The sequence below is a fragment of the Trichosurus vulpecula genome, chromosome 8 (genome assembly GCF_011100635.1).
Source record: "Trichosurus vulpecula isolate mTriVul1 chromosome 8, mTriVul1.pri, whole genome shotgun sequence".
Lineage (NCBI taxonomy): Eukaryota > Metazoa > Chordata > Mammalia > Diprotodontia > Phalangeridae > Trichosurus > Trichosurus vulpecula.
Window position 1 is genome coordinate 149,571,887 of NC_050580.1, and position 20,988 is coordinate 149,592,874.

Consider the following 20,988-nt stretch of genomic DNA (forward strand, 5'->3'; position numbering starts at 1 on the left):
CTGGTTTTACCCAGGAAACAGGCCAAGTGCTAGGGTCCGAGCAGCCCTGGGGTTGGCACCAACTCCCTACACTCTATTAACTGCTTTAAGTTTGAGTTATCTTCTGTGTTCCTTAAGTGGAAGTTTCTCCAAACTCTCTGGGAATTCCTATCCAAAGCTCCCAAATGAACCTTCAGATTGTCCTGAGATCTTCAGTGTGAACACCCTTCCACAAGAATTATTCAATTCAATAAACATTTATTAAGCACCTGCTATGTGCCTGGCACTGTGCTAAGTACTAGGGATACAAAAAGAGGCAAAAGGTCTCTGCTTTCAGGGAGCTTACAGTTTAATGGAAGGGGACAACTTGCAAACAAATAACTACAAAGCAAACTATATACAGGATAATTGTGAAATAATTAAAAGAGAGAAGGCTTTATTAGAGATTAAGAAGGATTATTGGATATTGGGGGTGAGGGGAAGAGTGAGGAATTCAGGATAACTCCTAGGTCATAAGCCTGGGGGGACTGGGAGGATGATGTTACCTTCTACAGGAATGGGGATTGTAGGAGGTGGGGGAGGGTTTGGGAGGAAAATAATGAGTTCTGTTTTGAACATATTGTGTCTAAGGTGTCTACTGGACATAGAATTCGAGATGTCTCAAAGGCAGTTGGAGATTCAAGATCGGAGATCAGCAGAGAAATTGGGGTAGGAAAGGTAGATTTGAGAATCATCAGTGTGGAGATGGTAATTAAATCCTTGAGAGCTAATGAGATCACCGAGTGAAGCAATATAGAGAAGAGAAGAGGGCCAGGACAGAACTCTGACAGATACCTGTAGTAAGAGGGCATGATATGGAGGAGCAAAGGAGAAAAAAGAAGGAACAGTCAGAGAGGTAGGGGGGAAACTAGGGAAGAGAGTAGTATCCTGAAAATCTAGTGAGAAGAGACTATCAAGGAGAAGAGAGTGATCAACAGTGTCAAAGACTGCAGAAGAGTCATAGAGAATGACGATTGAGAAAAGGCCTTTGGATTTGGCAACTAAGAGATCACTAGTAACTTTGGAGAGAGCAGTTTCATGAAATGATAAGGTTGGAAGTTGGATTTTAAGGGGTTAAGAGAATGAGAGAAAATGAAGCAGAGATATCTATTGTAGATGGCCTTTTCAAGGAGTTTAGATACAAGGGTCAAGAGAGAAATAGGACAAATGAAAAAACCAAACCACTCTCTCTGGAAAATCACAATTTCAGAGGCCCTCTAGCCTTACCCATCTCTGAACAAGAAAGTCCTCTCCACCCTCTCCACAGCATTTGCTTGGAGATTTTTAGTGAGGGGCAACCCACCATTTGGGAAACTCTCATTGTTAGGCAGGGTTTCCTTACGTCAAGCCTAAATTTGCTACTTTTCGATTTCCACCCGTTCTCTTACTTCTCCCTTTTGGTGACACACAGAACAGAGTAAAGAATCCCTCTTCCAGGTGCCAGCCCTTCAGATGCTTGAAGAGAGCTACGATGTCTTCTCTCTTCCAGGAGAAGTGTTCCCAGTTGTTCTTTCAATCAGCCCTCTTGTGGCAGGACCTCAAAGCTCTTCACTATCCCCGCAGCCTTTCTTTAGACAACTTTCAGCCTGTCAATATCATTACAAAAGTGTGGATTCAAAAATGGAACAGGATACCCAAGTGGTCCAATAAGAGCTGAGTGTAGAGGGGGAGGGACAGTCACCTCCATACTCCTGCATATTATACCTTTCTCACTGTAATCTAAATTCACATTAAACATCTTTGGCTGCCTTATCTCCCCACTGGCTCCAATGGAGCCTTCAGAGGTCCATCCACAGCCCCATATCTTTTTCAGATGAGTTGCTCTGTGGCAAAACTTCTTCCATTTTATACTTGTAAAGTTGATTTTTTAAAAAACCTAAGTGCAAGACTTTCCACTTATCCTTGATAAATATTTAAAAGAAATTTTTATTAGTATGTTTGGCATTTTTTCTCCTAGTAGGTCTCCCCCATCCCAGAGAGTCAACCCATATAACTAAAAAAAATTAAAGGAAAAAAGAGAAGAGAAGAGACAAAAAACCAGCAAAACCAATCGATACATCAAAAAAGTCTGAAAACATGTGATGTGGGATAGGAGTATCTTTGCATAGCTCTCCTTTAGGTCCATGCTTGTAACTTTGCAACATTATCTTTTGATTTTTTTGGTGGTTGTTCTTTTCATTTATATGGTCGAAGTTATTGTGTATATCTCTATTAAATTTAATCTTTTACATTCATTCCAGCTTTGTTGCCTGTCAAAATCTTCTTCTGGATCTTGGCTCTGGCGTCCATTATATTAACTCTCATGATAACTAGCCACTTTTATTGCTTCCATTCCATCCCCTCCTCCCTTCCCTCTCCCACAACCCTCCCCACTCTCATTAGTAACCCTCTCTAATAGCCTAGGGGGTGCAGCTGGAGGGGGGAGGGTGATGTAGAACTGCAGCAGCTGTAAGCCCTCTTCCCTCAGCACCCAGCTGTCCCCTCTTTGAAATCTATCAGGGTGATTGGTTTTGGATTTTATCCTAAAAGCAGTTTGATGGAATGGTGAGGAGGAGAGGGGAGAGAAAAGGGGTCTTGGTGGAGCAGGGAAGACCAGAGAGGTCTGCACTGTTGAAGACAAATGATGCTGCCTTTATAATTGGCTGAGGGCCGACCTTGTATCCATAATGGATCATTAAGAAAAACTGGGGTTGAAGTTAATGTTGAGAGGTGACAGTCAGGGGCTCCCAGAAGACTTTCATCAGTCCTCTCTCCTAGCCAGCCCCCATTGGAGACTGAATTCCAGGCTCAGTAGATCATGGGTATAACCCAGTATAACATACTTAGGTTCTCAAATTCGAAGACTGCTTTTTGGTGAGTGACTTGGTCTGGATAGCTCGCTTATGGGCCTGCTAGAGGGACAAAAACCAAAGATGGGGCTGGCTCACTTCTTTGGTCCCCAGGCCCTTCATTACAATGTTCACCAGTTGTGTACTCAAAGATGCTTTCTTATCCTTTGTTTCTCTCTCTTCCATCTTTCCTTCTTTCTTCCTTTAGTGCTTCCTTTGGAGAGACAGTTCCATGAGGCAGCCAGACGGAACAATGTTGGGAGGATGAAAGAATTGATTGAGATGGGGGTCAATATCAGAGCCAAAAACAACGTAAGTCATTTTTCTCTCTAGGATCAATTAACTTCTCTGGGCTCTATTGGGGGCAGGGCCCATGAATAGATTTCAGGGGATCTGTGAACTTAGATGGGGAAAAAATGACATCTTTATTTTCACTAACCTCTAACTAAAATTTAACATTTCCTTCAGTTATGAATGTTGGTAGTAAAACCTTTCTCTGATAAGGGGTCCATAGGCCTCACTAAACTGCCAAAGGGGTCCATGATGCAAAAATGGTTAAGAACTCCCGTTCTGGGTCAAAGTAATTTTATATATTACATTTATTATATACTTTTTGAAAAAAAGTAATTTGTATGTATTTTTTTTACACATATTATCTTTTTCAATTCTACTTTGCATATGAAAAAGTTCTTTGATCATTAAATTTAGAATAAAAAAGTAATGACTTTATATTGGCATATTAAGGGCGGTTTTTGTAATTAGAAACATACCAAGTTATAGATTGTGAACTCTTTGAGGTCAGCGACCATCTTTGCCTTTCCTTGTTCCTCCATTCTTTAACACAGTGCCTGACACGTGGTAGTCAACATGTAACAAATGCCTCTTGACTTTGCTGTCTCTAACTGTCCACTTTGGCTAGTCCTGGTTGTTGGGTGTATCTGTGGGTGAAGTTAGTTCTAGGACCCTAAGTAGCATCAGAGGCTCCTAGATCTAGAGCTAGAAGAGACCTTAAAGTGCATCAAACCAACCTCCTCGTTACACAGATGAGGGACCTGAAGTTTAAGGGGGTTAAGTGACTTGCCCAGGGTCACATAGCTGCTGGGTATCTGAGGTGGTATTTAAACTTGGGTCTTTTTCACTCCAAATCCAACTCTATCTATGCCCCCTAAATAGCAATGGGTCTAATAAATTTGGGGGCAGCCTGAGAGCCCAGGATGGAATAGAGGTGCGAGAATGGACTGGACCTTGTCCGGGTCCTAGAAGCTGATGATCAAGGTAGAGCCTGTTGGACCATCTGAATTATCGATACACACAGGTACCAATGGTCACCTCAAGGTCATGAGTCCAAATCAGGCAGTTATGCCTTAAGGAAAGTCTGGGGCAACTGGTGAGAGAGAGATTTGGCAGACAGCCATGAATCAGGGGGCCATAAACACCATTGATCAGGGCAAGAAAGGTGGTCAAGAGTTTAGGCAAATACATAGTCAAGAACCAGGAGAATGTACATTCTAGAGATGAGAGCAAGACAGAGTTAATAGTGCAGTTCGATGGTTAGCAGCCAGGAAATACCTAACACATGTTTAGGGCAGAAGAAGTAGAAAGCCCAAGTCAAAATGTTATCTTCCTTCCCTCTTTGCAAAGGCAGAGCACTATGGGTGTGCAATATTACATATGCTGTCAGAGGCAAAAGAGGTTCCATTTTGCTGAACTGCCTTTTTTTTTTTTACTTTCGTTTTAATGTTTTTGTTAAAAGGAATGGCTCAGTAGAGTGGAAGGAGGAGGGAAGTATTTGGTAATGTAAAAACAAAATATATCAATAAAAGATTTTTAAAAGAAAAAGAACAAAGCGTTGGTCCCCCCCACACACACACACAAAATTAAGGAACCGAGACAACCCTCTGCTTTGGGCAGGAAGGTTTTAAATGCAGCTGCTTAGCTCAAGAACCAACCTGGCATGCCTGGTCTGGAATGGGAAGGTTTCAGAAGCATGTAAATGGAAACACCTATTGAAGTAGGGAATGTGGGGCAGAGAGGAGGGCAGCAGCTGAAAGGCAGCTCATAATGTAGCCAGATTCTAACAATACCTGGACCTGGAATATGTGCCTGCCTAAGCACCTTACAAATATCCTCTCATCTGATCCTCATAACAACCTGGGAGATATGTGCCCATTTTACAGTTAAGGACACCGAGGCAGGCAACGGTTAAATGACTTGCCCAGGCTAACACAGCTAGTAAGTGTCTGAGGCCGGGTGATCCTAACTCTATCCATCGTACCAACCTAGCTGCCTCAGGGGAAGGTGAGCATAATTACATTGTTCCCTACCTGAACTTTAGAAGACATGCCACCTAGGCCACAGGTTCTGAGGTGATGGGCTGAGAGACTAAATGCACCATGTTCTACCTTTCCTACCATTTCAGCTCTTGGATCAATAGAGCTGGCTCTCATTTATTATTCCCCCCTCTCCTCTCTGACCTTATGGTCACTTTTTTTTTCTCTTGCCCACTCCTCCTTTCTGCCATGTTTGAGGATAAATCCTTTGCATTTTATATTTTTGAAATACTTTATATCCATTTAAACACAAAATTCAATTTTAAAAGGCTGTACCAGCCTTCTTTACCGTAGTGAATAAGCAGAAGCGTGAAGGGAAGCAGGGAATTAGGAGGCCAGAAGATGCTGGGAGCCTACTGGGAGGAGAATAAAGGAGAGAAAATGGGTATGATTTTTTTTTTTGTAGTTCGTGAATAGCAGTCAGGAAAGGGGCAGCCCAGGTTTGGGGCTGATGGATTCTCTGTTGTCCTGGACAGATGGGCAGGATGGCACTGCACTGGGCGTCTGGGGCCGGGCATGAGCAAGCTGTGAGACTACTCCTGGAGTACGAGGTGTCTGTGGATGACAAGGACAAGGTAGGCAGGGGGACATGGTCTTTTACTGCGTATTTCTAGGCAAAAAAAAAAGATCTCTCCGTGCCTTAATCTAAAACACAGGGTTTTCACTCTAAATTTGTTCCACTAACCTGCAACATTTAATTTATACTTTCCAAACTAAAAAGAACACCATTGTGCCTTAATAATATCTTATATAGGCACACAGAAACAGACTCATAGGTACCTGGATTGACACAGGCATAGAGAGACCCAGACAGGTATGTGGACAAATGCAGCTATAGAGGGCCTGGGAGGTCTTACCTGGAAAAGGTAACATTTAGTGGGCATAGGATAGCTGTCTTGAAGCACTTGAAGGCCTGCCGCCATGTGGAAGAGGAAATGGATTTGTTCCATTTGGTTTCGGAAGACAGAACTGGGAACAATGAGCAGAAATTACAGTCATAACTAGGTTTGATGGAAGGAAAAACTTACCAACAAATATAGCTACCCACAGATGGAATGGGATGCTTCTGAAGGTAGATTTTCCTTCACTACAGGTCTTTGAGCAAAAACTGGATGACTGCTTGTCAGATATATTATAGAGAGATTGGTTATTCAGGTAGGGTTGGATGAGATGGCCTGAGAAGGGGTATTGGTTATAAAGAATCCCTGAATGTTAGAGCTACAAAGCATCTCAGAGCCAGGGTCTGTTAGCCTAGGATCTGTGAAATTGTTTTTATTTAACATTTTGATAATTTATTTCAATATAATCAGTTCCCTTTGTAATTGTATGTACTTAAAAACATTATTCTGAGAAGGGGTCCAACTCCCTCATTTTATAGATGAGAAAGCGGATCCTCGTGGTTGAGAATGGCAAAGCAACATGTTCAACGTCACACAAAAGGTCTATGGAAGAGCAGGGATTAGAACTGTGGTCTCCTGATGTGGTCTCCACTGTGGTGTGATATGGTGGAAAAGCCAAGAAGAGGATCTCAGTTTGAATTCTGACTTTTCTTCTTACTATTGGAGTTATGTAGGGAAAATTACTTCCTGTCTTTGGGCCTCAGTTTGCCCATCTGTAAAATGAGGGGATTAGACTAGATAATCTCTAAGGTTTCTTTCAGATCTAAATCCTATGACTCTGGAACTAAATCTGCAGATTTTGTTCAGTCATGTCCAACTCTTTATCACCCTATTTAGGGTTTTCTTGGCAAAGATACTGGAGTGGTTTGCCATTGTCTTCTCTGGTTCATTTTACAGATGAGGAAACTGAGGCAAACAGGGTGAAGTGACTTGCCCTGGGTCATACAGTGTCTGAGGCCAGATTTGAACTTGGGTCTTTCCGACCCTAGGCCCAGCGCTGTATCCACTGAGCTACCTAGCTGCCCCCAAACCTGTGGATAATCAGACACATAATATGCATGTTCACTGGATTTAGGAAAAGTATTTGGCATTCGATAAAGTCTTTCATGATATTCTTGTGAAGTAAATAATTGTACTTGGATTTCTAGCTAGCCAAATAACTGCATCCAAAGGGATGAACAGAACGGTTATTGCTCACCCTCTGGCCTCCCTCTTGGCTTCCTGTGGAAGTGTCAGGTGTTAGCCTTTCAGAGTGGTTATAACCCATTCACCACCCAGGCCCTCACAAATCCCTCAGTCCTCCCCTTCCCCCATCTGTCCATTGAATCGTTTCACGGCTACAGTAGGTGCTCCTCAGTTTGCTGCCTTTCCCACCTCTCCCCACTTTTGTTTTCAATGGGTCAGTGAGGCATGGATAGGTAAGGTTCTACATCCTCGTTCTCATATCATTTCCTCCCTCCAAACCCATCCCCACTCTGAATGTCCTTATTTCTGTAGAGGGCACTGCCATCTTTCCAGCTTATCGGTCCTTTCCCTCACCCCACGTATCCATTTAAATGGCCCAATATTGTCATTGTCACCCCCACCACATCTCTCAAATTCCCTTCCTCTCAGCCACCACCCCAGCTCAGGCCTTCATCCCCTCTTTCCTGGACTTGTAATAGTCTCCTAATTGGTCTTCTTGCCTCAAGTCTCTCTCTGCTCCAAACCATCTTCCACTCAGCTGCCAAAGTGATCACCTAAAGCTTAGATATAACCTCGATACTCCCTGGTCAATCTCATCACGACCTAGTCAGTAAGCTCCAAGAATTCCCTGCTGACTCTAGGATTAAATATGATTTTGTCTTTATTTCATTCTGGTAAAAATATTAGCAAATTTTATGCTAATAGGGTACACCATCCAAAAAGCTTGGAGACCCCTTATCTAGAGATGAAGCGATAGGACAAGGGGGTTAGCTACACGGAGTCAAATTTTGCCTGAACATAAAGGGTTTTCAGTGGAATAGGCTGTCCTGGGAAAGGGTTCAGACTGAGGCTTGAATAACCATCCTTGAGATGGGCTGTACTCAGCTAGTGAGTTAACATAAATTTATTTGGCTCCTACTATGTGCCAGGTGCTGTGCTAAGCATCATCTCTGGGGGAGAGGGGATGCCCGCATTAGATGGGAGATTGAACCATGTGACTTCAAAATTCCCTCCTGAGGGAATTCAGAGAACCGACAAGTCACAATTATAAAATTCTGTGACATTTAGGTTCATGGACACGCAGATATAAGGTTACGCAGACACAGAGGCATGAATATGTACACATGCCTCAACACATGGATATGCAGGGGTGTCTGGACATGTGATATGAGCCCATAAATAAACACGCCTCTGGAGCAGGAAGAAACACAGCTACAGGAAGAATGAAGGAAAAAAAACCACAGTCTATGCATCTTTCTTCTCTTCCTTTAGTTTGGGATGAATGCACTGCTTCTCTCTGCCTGGTTTGGCCACCTGAGGATCCTACAGCTGCTAGTCAATTCAGGGGCCAAGATCAACTGTGAGGACAAGGTGAGACCACTGCCTGAATTTGGGGGCAGATGAGGCTGGACTACAGAGCCACTTGACCCAGCTGGGAGCAGGTGCTGGGAGGGAACTATAGGGAGGCCTAGGAATGCAAGCCAGCAAGGTAATAAAGCAGGATCTCCACCCCTCACCCCCAGTGCTGTTTCTCCAACTAGCTTCTAGATTGCATTCTATAAGGCTTAAGCAGGACTATCCTGGGGTTCTGGGATCCAAACAGGGCCACCACCTTGAGGAAAAGTGTTGGTGAGTACAATCTTCCTGTGTATATGGGGTGGGGGAGGGGAGAGGAGATGGGAACCCAAGCAACACCTGTTCTCTTCCTCTTCCCCTCTCCCTCCCTTCCCCCTCTTTCCCCACATCCTCCCCTCTGCTCTCCCTCCCTCTCTTCTCTCCCCCCCCTCCCCTCCCTCTCCTCCTCTCTCCCCCTCCCTCTCCTCTCTCCCCTTCCTCCTCCCTCTCCTCTTCTCTCTCTCCTCTCCCCTCTCCTCCCTCCCCTTTCCTCTTTCCCCCCTCCCCTCTCTCCCCTCTTTCCCCTCTTTCCTTTTCCCTCTCTCCTCTCCCTCCCTTTTCTTCTCTCCCCTCCCTCCCTTTTCCTGTCTCCCCTCCCTCCCTTTCCCTCTTCCCCCTCCCTCCCTTTTCCTTTCTCCCCTCCCTCCCCTCTCCTCCCTCCCTCCCCTCTATTCTCTTATCCCTCTCACCCTCTTCTCTCTCCCCTCTCTTCTCCCCCTCCCCTATCTCTTCTCCTCTCTCCCCACTCTATAGTCAGGGACTTACAGACCCAAACTATTGAAACTTTTGTTCCCTCCTCCCCTACAGGCCTCCTTACCTATGATCATATTTATATCATATTTATCTGCCAAAGACTCCCTGAGACCTTTGCCATTTCCCCAGTCCCCTCTCTTGCTGCATGAACTTTGGGAAGTTCACTCTTGTTGTGATAGGCTGGTATAGAAAACAAGGGGAGAAGGATGTTTTTAAGGAATAGTTTGAATCTATTCAGCATTACCGGAACTCTCAGCTCTTTCTCTTTCAGAAATATTTTAAAAAGTATTTTAAAAGAATATCAAGGGAATTAATTTTTAAAAAATTATGAAGGAAAGTAGCCTAGCTATGCCAGATCTCAAACTATATTATAAAGTGATAATCATCTAAACTATCTGGTACTGGCTAAGAAATTGAGTGGTGGATTAGTGGAATAGATTAGGTACACAATACGCAGTAATGACTATAGCAATCTAGTGTTTGGTAAACTCAAAGACTCCAGCTTCTAGGACAAGAACTCATTACTTGACAATAACTGTTGAGAAAACTGGAAAACAGTATGGCAGAAATTAGGTATGGACCAACATCTTATACCATATACCAAGATAAGGTCAAAATGGGTGCATGATTTAGACATAAAGGGTATACCATAAGCAAATTAGGAGAGCAAGGAATAGTTTACCTGTCAGATCTATGGAGAAGGGAAGAATTTATGATCAAACAAAAGGTAGAGGGCATTACGAGATGCAAAATAGATAATTTTAATTATATTAAATTTAAAAGTTTTCGCTCAAACAAAACCAATGCAACCAAAATTAGAAGGGAAGCAGAAAACTGGGAAACAATTTTTAGAGCCAGTATTTCTCAAATATAGAAAGAGCTGAGTTAAATTTATAAGAATACAACTCATTCCCCAATTGATAAATGGTCAAAGGATATGAACAGGCAATTTTCAGATGAAGAAATCAAAGCTATCTATAGTCATACAAAAAAATGCTCTAAATCATTATTCATTAGAGAAATACAAATTAAAACAACTCTAAGGTACCATCTCACACCTGTCCAGTTGGCTAATATGACAAAAAAGGAACATGATGAAGGTTGGAGAAGCTGTGGGAAAATTGGAACACTAATGTATTGCTAGTGGAGTTGTGAACTGATCCAACCATTCTGGAGAGCAATTTGGAACTATACCTAAAGGGCTATAAAACTGTCCATACCCTTTGATCCAGCAATGCAAATACTAGCTTTGTATCCCAAAGAGATTTAAAAAATAAAAGGAGGGGGAAGGAAGGACCTACTTGTACAAAAATATTTATAGAAACTCTTTTTGTGGTGGCAAATAATTGGAAATTGAGAGGATGCCCATCAATTAAGGAATGGCTAAACAAGTTGTGGCATATGAATGTAATGGAATACTATCGTTCTTTAAGAAATGATGAACAAGTGAATTTCAGAAAAACCTGGAGAAACTTACATGAACTGATACAAAGTGAAGTGAGTAGAGCCAGGAGCTGCAATATTGTATAATGATCATCTATGAAGGATAGTTATTCTCGGCAATACAGTGATCCAAGACAATTCCAAATGACTCATGATGAAAAATGCTATCCACATCCAGAGAAAGAACTGATGGAGTCTGAATGCAGAGGAAAGCAGACTATTTTCACTGTTTAAATTTTTTTTGTGTGTTCTTTCTTTTGGTCTAGTTTCTTCTTTTACAACATGACTAATATGGAAATATGTTTTACATGATTGCACATGTATAACCTACATCAAATTGCTTACTGTCTTAGGGAGGGGAGAAGTGAGGGAGAGAGGGAAGGAGAAAATTTGGAACTCAAAATTTACAAAAATGAATGTTAAAAATTGTCTTTACATGTAATTGGAAAAACGGAAATACTATTAAAAATGAAAGAGTATTTTAAAATCATCTTCATCTGAAGCTTTGGATTAATTTGAAAAATCAACTTTATCAGTCTTTCTTTAGCTATCAATTCCAAAATAATGACCTGCACTGGAATCTTTCTACCCTACCCCCAGAGGAAGGACTCTCCAAAAGTGATTTATATCAGACTAAGAGAAGGAAGAAGTCTGATTATATAATAGAAATATTTCCTGAAACTTTAGACCAGCTGAAAAGGAGAACTCTTAAAGGGAGTGATCAGAGAGATTGAATGATTTTAGCAAAGTTATTGTTCAAGGGTGTGCAAATTAAATCACTTATTCCATTTGATAAAGCAAAATGTTACCTAAATTTTTCCCTTAGCTCTCCGTAAGCCTGGTTTAGCTCAGTGAAGAATTTTTTCTACGGTTTGAGCATATCTAGACTGTAACTCCAGACCAGCTTGAATTAGAGAGTTTTCAAAGTAATGGGGTAACTTTGCCCATCTTTGTTCCTTTCTAAGAAAAAAAATGCTTAGATTTAGAATAATCTAGATCATGCCTAAAATTCAGAGTACAAAATTTTCTTTCATGGAACCTAGCCATCCTTTATAACATTACTTCCATGTACTTTGGGCTCCCAATAGCTGCATTACTTCTGGGACCCAACCTGTTTGTAAACTGGGGACTGAGTTACCAAGTCCAGATATTAAGTAACACAGGAAGTTAGGAAGTAGAAGTGAGGGACATAGTCAGAGAAGGGATCATGAATACATTTACCTTAGAAGAAAACGTGAGCGACCAAGGCAGTGAATGGTGACCATGGGGATGGGGACAGTGTTGGCTGGGGGACAGGGCAATGGGTACTGAAGAACACACCTTTTTTCTTTTGCAGAATGGTTTGAACATACTGCACTGTGCAGCTCAAAGGGGCCACGTACATGTGCTGGAGTTTATAATGGAAGATTTGGAGGACGTGCCCCTCGATCGAATTGATAAGGTAAAAGCTATTATGAACTTATTGATGACACTTTTCCCTTTAGGAAAATGAAGATTTTTGATTCTGGGAGGCTGGGCCAGAGGCACAGTCTTCTTGGAGTAGAGGTCTCCAACTCCCTTTCATCCAGTAAGTAAGCATTTATTGAAACGAAGGGAGGGAACATTTATTAAATACCTGCCATGTGCCAGGCACTGTGCTAAGCGATTTACAAATATCATCTCATGTGAGCCTTACAAGCACCCCTGGGAGCTAGGTGCTGTTATCATACCTATTATTGTAAAAAGTGTCATAAATGTTAGCCATTATCTTTATTGTTGTTTGACCTTCGTTCCAGAAGAGGACCATGACATCGAGGAGGTGATGCCATGACTTGCAAGTGAATTGGATTTAAGTGAGGCAGAGCTGTGCAAAGTCACCAGCCTCACTGTCTCCTCTGGAGCCTTCTGGGTCCAGTGGCCAGATATAGATCAAGATAACTGGAGATGGCCTAGAGACTGTGGCCTTTTTAAGCTAACATCTTTCCCAGGTCTCAGTTTGACTATGGGGCAGCTAGGTGGAAGACCTAAATTCAAGTCTGGCCTTAGACACATACTAGCTGTGTGACCCTGGGCAAGTCACTTAACCCTGTTTGCCTTGGTTTTTTCATCTGTAAAATGAGCTAGAGAAGGAAATGGCAAACCATCCAGTGATCTTGCCAAGAAAACCCCAAATGCGGTCATGAAGAGTCAGACACGACTTAATGACTAAGAAACAAAATTATTTGACTGGAGCACAGAGTATGTGAAGGGGGTCAGTATAAGTCTAGAGAAGCATTTTGGACTGGACCTGAAATGAGATGAGACACAGGTCATTCAACAATTAACCAAAGATTTACCTAGGCATAGCAGAAGAAGGATATTTGTCAACGACATGTGATGAGAACTTCCAGAGTCGATTGCAATGAGCAAAGCACCATTGCCTGAATTGCCTTTTGTGGCCCACTAGCCAAGCATCTGACCGCACAGGGAGCTCCTCAGGGCTGTTTTGTACCAAAGAAGTGAATTCAGCAGCCTCAGCAATGGTTTCCCTGAGTTGATCAAGCCCCAAGGATAATTTCTATATCATTTAAGGAGAAATGTGCCCAATCCAAATGGAGGCAGGGGTTAGGATATTGCTCCCAATACAAAACAAGTTGGCATCAGATCAGCTCATACATTCAATCAATCAGTAAACATTTATTAAGTCTCTACTGTGGGCTAGGCGCTATGCTAGGCACTAAGGATAGAAACAAAGGCAAAAGGCAGTCCCTGCCTTCCAGGAGCTCATGGTCTAATTGGAGAAGACAGTACATAAAAATCTGAAAAGGCGGTGAGGGGAAGAACTAGGTGAGGGGCCTGATGCAGTGCAGAGAAGTGTGGCCAGGTGAGAAATGAGACAACTGCCCTGAATGCCCTCCATAAATAGAGGATGTAGGAGGAGCTCCCAAAAGTCCAATCTCCACCTTACGCAATCAGAGGGAAGGAGGGGTCCCAGGGTGTGGAGTTCTGATGAGGTATGAGTCTCAGGGTTGATGGGATCTTGATGGATGATGAGTGTCTAGAGACCATGATGAAGTCCAGGTGTAGCTGGTGGGATCATGGAGAGTCTTGAATGCCAGTCTGGAGATTTTTAGTTGTTTTTTTTTCTTTTGGACAATAGAGGACCCATCAGCTCTCTGCAAAATGAAGGGGCTGCTCTGAGATTCCATGATTCCAGATCAAATCGGTGCCCTGGAAGGATTAACTCAGGAAGTTGTCCTTGGCAGCTGGGAAAGACTAAAAACAGAGAGACTATTTAAAAAGCCATTGTAATAATCCTCTTTTGTGAGAAGGGGCTCATTTTCCCCAAAGCCATGAGGAAAGGACAGTGATGATAGTAGCGATTCCTATTTAGATAGGTTTGCAAAACACTTTACATATTTATTGTATTTGATCACTGGGGAGGAGGAGAAAGTCCAGATGGTAGATTCCCCCTTTTGTGTGAGGGCTGGGGAGGGAAAGTATCTACCAGCTGCTCCTCCCTTCCCATTGGAGACCCATAGAGAGGAGGCCATGGCATAAAGAGGGCATGGCAACGAGCTTGGAGATCACCCAGCTTCAAAAATCTCTTGATACTGCCAATGTCTGTCTTCTCATTGGGAGCCCATGCATAAAGGCCCGGGAATTAGTCAACATGTGCTTAATCAATGAAATGAACTGTCCCAGAACAAACTGCTGCTGGTGACCACACGGTCCTTTGTGGAGTTTAAACAGAATCTGCCCTTTCTTCCCCCATCGACCTATTACATTGGGATGTGTATTCACTTGAGAAACCATGGACCAGCCAACTCTAGAACTGTAGGAAGGGAGTCTTTGCAGTGACTCACAGGCTAAGTGGGCCTTTGGCTCTCATCTCCCTTTGCACCTCCTATTCCTCCCTTTAATTTGCTTTTTGGACATTTCTTGTGTCTCTATGCTAAACCATAGGGACTAAAATTTCCATTTCCTGGGCCATGTGACTCCAGATTGCCTAAACCTCTTATTTTCAAAGTAGTCCAATTGGCCTTGTTTATTAACAGGGGAATATAACCCTCATAACTTACTGTATAACAAGATGCAGCCTGAACTATTTGGAACATAGCTGAGAAGTTAGCAAAAGGCCTCCAGGGAAGTGACATAGAGGCCATGGAGTGGTAGCACCAAAGTTCATGCATTTCATTCACAGGAAAGCCCTTTGGGGGCTCCTGCAGAGCCCATTCACTCTGACTTTAGATAGAATTTAACAAGTTTGCTTATCTGGCTGCCCAGCTTCCAGCAGATTAGGAAGAAGAGAAATTACTGGAGTAAGATGCCCCAATAGCCAAGAGAAAGAATCCTGAATATGAAGTCCAAGGACCTGGGAGTGATGATAGGGTCATAGATTTAGAGCTGGGCAGTGAGGTGGAGTAGTGGATAAAGTTCTGGGCCTGGAGTCAGGAATACTCCTCTTCTTCAAATTCAGCCTTAGACACTTACTTCTTTAACAGGTCTCAGTTTGAGGTAAAGCAAGTAAGGCTTAATAAGAAAAGAGGCAGAGAAAGGCCTCTTTACCTCATAAAAAAACAAAACAAAAACAAACCTGTCTGGGAGGGGAAGACCCTCAGTGTTTCTGGCCAAAACTGAAACAACTACTATTTACATAATCAGTGAATGGGTGTTACCTCAAACTGAGACCAGTTAAAGACCTTACCTTAGAAAGGCCAAGGTTCCTGCTGCATTCTGTGCAATCTCCAGTCATCCTGATCTATGTCTTGCCACTGCACCTAGATGGCTCTGGAGGAGAAAGTGAGGCTGGTGACTTTGCACAGTCCTCCCTCACTTAAATCCAATTCACTTGCATGTCATGGCATCACCTTCCTGATGTCATGATCCTCTTTGAGAATGAAGGACAAACAGCAGGTACTTATTTAGCTGTGTGATCCTGGGCAAGTCATTTAACCCTGTTTACCTCAGTTTCCCCATGTTGAAAAAGAGCTGGAGAAGGAAATGGCAAACCACTCCAAAAAAACCCCAAATGGGGTCACAGAGAGTCAGATGTGACTGAAAAGACTGAACCACAACAAGATTTAGAGCTGGAAGGAATAATCCCACCACTTCATTTTACAAATAAAGAAACTAAGGCCCACGAAGGGATGTTAAGTGACTTGTCCAAGGTCACACAAGTAATAACCCACAGTGACAAGATTTGAAACAGGGATTCTCATTTCAGAGCCAGACTTTTTCCCCATTGACTGTATACTGCCTCAAGGGTCAAACTTGGACTCCAGCATTTATTACTTGTGTATCCCTGGACAAGTCACTTAACTTTTCTGTCCCTCTGTTTCCCCAACTGTAAAAATGAGGGGGGTAGATTTGATGACGTTTCAGTTCCCTTTCACTTGTAAAGCTAGAGTCCTTTAACGAGAAGTGACAGCTCACTACATGACATTTAGGTAAGAGTCAGAAAAACAACAAAGAGCTGACAGAGGGATTTGGATACTTCAGCAGGCTGAAAGATAGGCCCAAATACCTCAGCACACCCCTGAGGGTCTCACTGTGTTATAGAACACAACATCCCTGTGGGTATCATCGTGACCTCTCCCTAGGAACTCAAATAGCATTTAAAAATTTTTTTAAAAATTTTTTTTCAATGAACAAAAAATTTATTTTCTCTCCCTCCTTCTCTATTGGGAGAACCCCCCTTCAAAAAAAACCTCTTATAATACGCATAGTCAGGCAAAACAATTTCTTATGTTGACCATGTCCACATAATATACATAGCATTTTGTTTTGTACCACTCTAATATACTTATCTAATAATATTGTATTATATCTTATTCATATTATAGAATATATCTCCAAGAGATTTTTAAAAAGGGAAAAGGATCTATTTGTACAAAAATCCTCACAGCAGCTTTTTTTGTGGTGGCAAAGAATTGGAAATTGAGGGGATGTCCATTGATTGGGGAATGGCTGAATAAGTTAGTGTATAAAAAAAGTTAGGGTACATGATTGTAATGGAATACTATTGTGCTCATCCCTCTTCTTGATGTAAAATTTGTGGGGATAGAATCGTGCCTTTTCTAAGCTTTCTATCTCCCACAGCCTGAATACAGGCTGGTACTTAATAAATGTTTATTGGTTTAAACTAAATTATGCTAACTGGAGAAGGAAATGGCAAACTGCTCCAGTATCTTTGCCAAGAAAACCCCATGGACAGTATCGGTGTGCTGTGGTCCAAGAGTCAGAGGGATTTGGAGACGGAACATCAAATTATGATAATGTAATAATATTCATAATAATGGCCCTGAGTCATCAAGAGAAGGTTTAAATCATGTCCAAAATTCAGTTTAAAAAGGCAGGGAAGTACATAAGATATGTTTTAGAGAGAATTCTGTCCCCAGATTGCTCTTTTGGACAATTTTGTTATTACTCCTCCATTACAGCCTTACTCTGATGCCTTATTGTATAGCAGAAATGCTCCTAGATTCTTGAAGCTTATCTCAACAAAGAACAAACTCCAGCAGGTTCCACCAAACTGGTAGGGTTTGAATGTTGCCATTCGTTCATTTTTTCAGTTGTGTCTGACTCTTTGTGACCTCTTTTGGAGTTTTCTTGGCAAAGATACTGGAGTGCTTTGCCATTTCCTTCTCCGGCTCATTTTACAGATGAGGAAACTGAGGCAAACAGGGTGAAGTGACTTGCCTAGGGTCACACAGCTAGTAAGTGTCTGAGGCTGAATTTGAACTCAGATTTTCCTGACTTCTTGTCTAAGGTCACACAGCCAGTAAGTGTCTGAGGCTGGATTTGAACTCAGATTTTCCTGACTCTTGGTCACCCAGCTGCCTTAGGGTTTGAATATGCATTGGCAAATGTGCAAGCCATATGGGTCTCTTGTCTGAGGATCAGTCTAGCTAAGTTTGAGGAATTTTATCATCAGAAGGGAAATAATTTTATTTTTGGCCACAGCAACTCGGAAATACTGATCTCCTTAGACATACAGCATATGAGGTGTTGAGGTATGTTTGTCACTAGGGATTGTGGGAGGGGTGCCTAAATTGATTAAAATCATGGATTCCTGATGTAATGAAGCATTGATATTTAAAGGGGTGAGTTTCTATTAAAGGAAAAATTCACCACTATTCAGCAGCTGAATGCTGGATGAATGAGGCTCTTTTGTTAAGCATTTGTTGATGTCAGTTCTTAAGTACATCAGAGGATTTGACTGTCCCTGCTTCATAGAACTCTAGGGGTGACTCGAGTCCTCTGTGATTACTGCTGGGACTGTTTTGCAGGGTCTACCCCCGAGGAAATGTGAGGTGGGGCTGGAGGCCAGCGAAGAAGGTACTGACTGTTTTGTTGGGTTGCACTGAAAATAACTGTATTTTTCTTCCTGAAATCAAAGCTGGATCGGACAGCTTTCCATTTGGCGGCTGAACATGGGCAGCTTGACACTCTGGACTTCTTGATTGGCTTCGGCTGTGACCATGGCATCAAAGACAAGGTACTGAGAGCCCAGCTTAGGATGAGGGAGGGGGAAGCTGGAGAATTTCTAGTCTCCAGATGGGCAGTTCTCAAAGTGTGGCCCAGGGACCCCTTGGGGTTTCTCAGACCCTTTCAAAGACTCCTCCAGGTCAAAACTATTTTTATCATAAAATAATTTAATTTTAATACATTAAATATTGACAGATATAACCCATATAAACAAAAGCTCTTTGAGTGATCCTCAATGATTCTTAAGAGTGTAAACAGACCCTGAGATGGAAAAGTTTGAGAATGGATGCTCTAGAATCAATCAGCCAGTGAGCATTTATCAAGGGTCTGCTACATGCCAGGCATGTGCTAGGTGCTAGAGATACAACACTACCCTCAAGGAGCTTCCATTCTCTGGGAGATATATGTGTATGTGTGTATATACATACACATATACACACACATATATACATACACATATACATATATACTCACATACACACACATATATATTTTTATATATATATATATAGATAGATAGATACAACATATAGAAGATGATTTTTGCAGAGAAAGTACTAGCAGATCAAGGGAGGAGATCAGGAAAATTTTCAAAAGGGAACACAGACAAGCAAGACAGCTTTGAAAGTTTCATGTTGAATTTATTATATACTTTAAGGAAAAAGAAACTGTACATAAAAGATTCATGGCTTCACGTACAACCTTTCTACCTTCTCCCCCACCCTCTGCCCCATTCTACTTTGTGTATAGAAATGCTTATTTTATTTGGTATTTGAATTCAGAAAAAAAATTTTAAGGAAAAGGTCTCATAAACTGCCTTTGAGTTGTGTTCTGAAGGAAACTGGGAATTCCAGGGGATAGAAGTGAGAAGGGTGAACATTCCAGGTGCCAGGGACGACTAGTCCCTGCTGGAAGATGGGGTGTCGCATATATGTAATAGTACCAAGACCAATTTGATAGATTACAATATCAAATGCCATTGCCCACACCCTCACTTGAGGCCTCTGGCTCTAATTCTGCTTTGAAGGCAGTGTAGTGGAGGTGAGAGCAGAGGAACTGCTCAGGCAGGGGAGCTAAGAAGTAGGGAATTCATTCTACAGTTGATGGATGGCAGGTCCTGGTCAAGGTACAAGTGCCTTTGTTTAATACTTGGTTCCTCACAATTCTTCAGAGCCTGGAGAATGTGCCCATGGGCAAAACCAATCATGATGCAAATTATTTCTATAATCAGTCTATATATTAGTTTATTTAAACCATTTAGCCAAAATGTCATGTTGCTGAAAAGTTTTGGACAATATCCTGTAAATAATCATTAGTTTTTGAAGGGCTGCTAGATGGCGCAGTGGATAGAGCACTGAGCTTGGCATCAAGAAGTCTCATCTTCCTGAATTCAAATACAGCTTCAGACCCTTACTAGCTGTGTGACCTTGGGCAAGTCACTTAACTCTGTTTGCCTCAGTTTCCCCATCAGTAAAATGAGCTGGAGAAAGAAATGACAAACCACTCCAGTGTCTTTGCCAAGAAAACCCCAATGGGGTTGTGAAGAGTGGGACTGAAAACAGCTGAGCAACAAATAACAATAATTAGCTTTAGGTGCTTATTCAACAAGGGATAAAATAGAGTAGAATGTAATGGAGAAAGTGCTGGGCATGGGTTCAGATTCTGCCTCTGACACTAGCTGCATGAACTTCTCTGTGCCTCAGTTTCCTTATCTTTAAAATGAGAAAAACGATAACCTGAATTGTATTTGCCTCAGTGGTTGCCAAGTTCAAATGAAAGAGCACATGCCAAGTGCTTTGCAAACCTTAGAATACTGTGTAAATGCCAGTTATACTGTTATCGTTAGCAGGAGCAGCAGCAGTAGTATGAATTAATCAATGGGGGATAAAGATCTAATATCGTGTTTGTACCGATCACCTGACACGATTATGGAAGTCAATGGGCAGGGTTGAATTCTCATCGTTAGATGTGGGATGTTCACAGTCACAATTTTTAGAGCTGGCAAAGACATTTGGGTTCATTAAGTCCAATCAGCTTATTTTTCAGATGAGGAAACCGAGGCCTGGAGAGGTGAAATCCCATTTAAGTACATACAGCTAGTTCATGGATAAAATGGGACAAAAATCCCACCTCCTAGAGTTGTAGTTGTTCAGTAGTCATTTTCAGTCATGTCCAGCTGTTCATGAACCCATTTGGGGTTTTCTTGGCAGAGATACTGGAGCGGTTTGCCATTTCCTTCTCTAACTCATTTTACAGATGAAGAAATTGAGGCAAACAGAGTTAAGTGACTTTCCCAGGGTCACACAGCTAATAAGTATCTGAGGCTGGATTTGAACTCTGGGAGTTGAGTCTTCCTGACTCCAGATCAGGTACTCAATCCACTGTGCCACCCAGCTGTTCCATTTCCCATAGTACTTCTTGTAAACAATTTTATTGATATCTTTTGTTTTGGCATCACCTTCTCCCAAGACACCTGTTTCTGCTTCCCTCACCCAGAGAACCAGCCCTTATTTCAAAGAATAAAAGAAAGAAATAAAAAGGTGGTTCAGGCAACTGATGAGCACATCAATCAAGGCTGACATTATATGTAGCATTTCAAATCCGTGATCTCCCACCTCTGCAAAGGAGTGGGAAAGGCGCGTTCTCCTATCTCTTCATTGGGGGCCAACCTGGATCGTTAATACACAG

The 20,988-nt window shown here is 42.2% G+C and overlaps 1 protein-coding gene across 1 annotated transcript in view; it reads left to right on the top strand.

Moving 5' to 3' along the window:
- The window catches only part of ANKDD1A (ankyrin repeat and death domain containing 1A), a 49,710-nt gene that overhangs the window by 3,997 nt on the left and 24,725 nt on the right, over positions 1–20,988 (top strand). Inside the window, exons 2-6 of the mRNA XM_036735562.1 lie at positions 3,055–3,158; positions 5,653–5,751; positions 8,533–8,631; positions 12,188–12,292; positions 18,212–18,310. Coding sequence (XP_036591457.1) covers positions 3,055–3,158; positions 5,653–5,751; positions 8,533–8,631; positions 12,188–12,292; positions 18,212–18,310 — 506 coding nt within the window. The remainder of the gene's footprint in view (positions 1–3,054; positions 3,159–5,652; positions 5,752–8,532; positions 8,632–12,187; positions 12,293–18,211; positions 18,311–20,988) is intronic.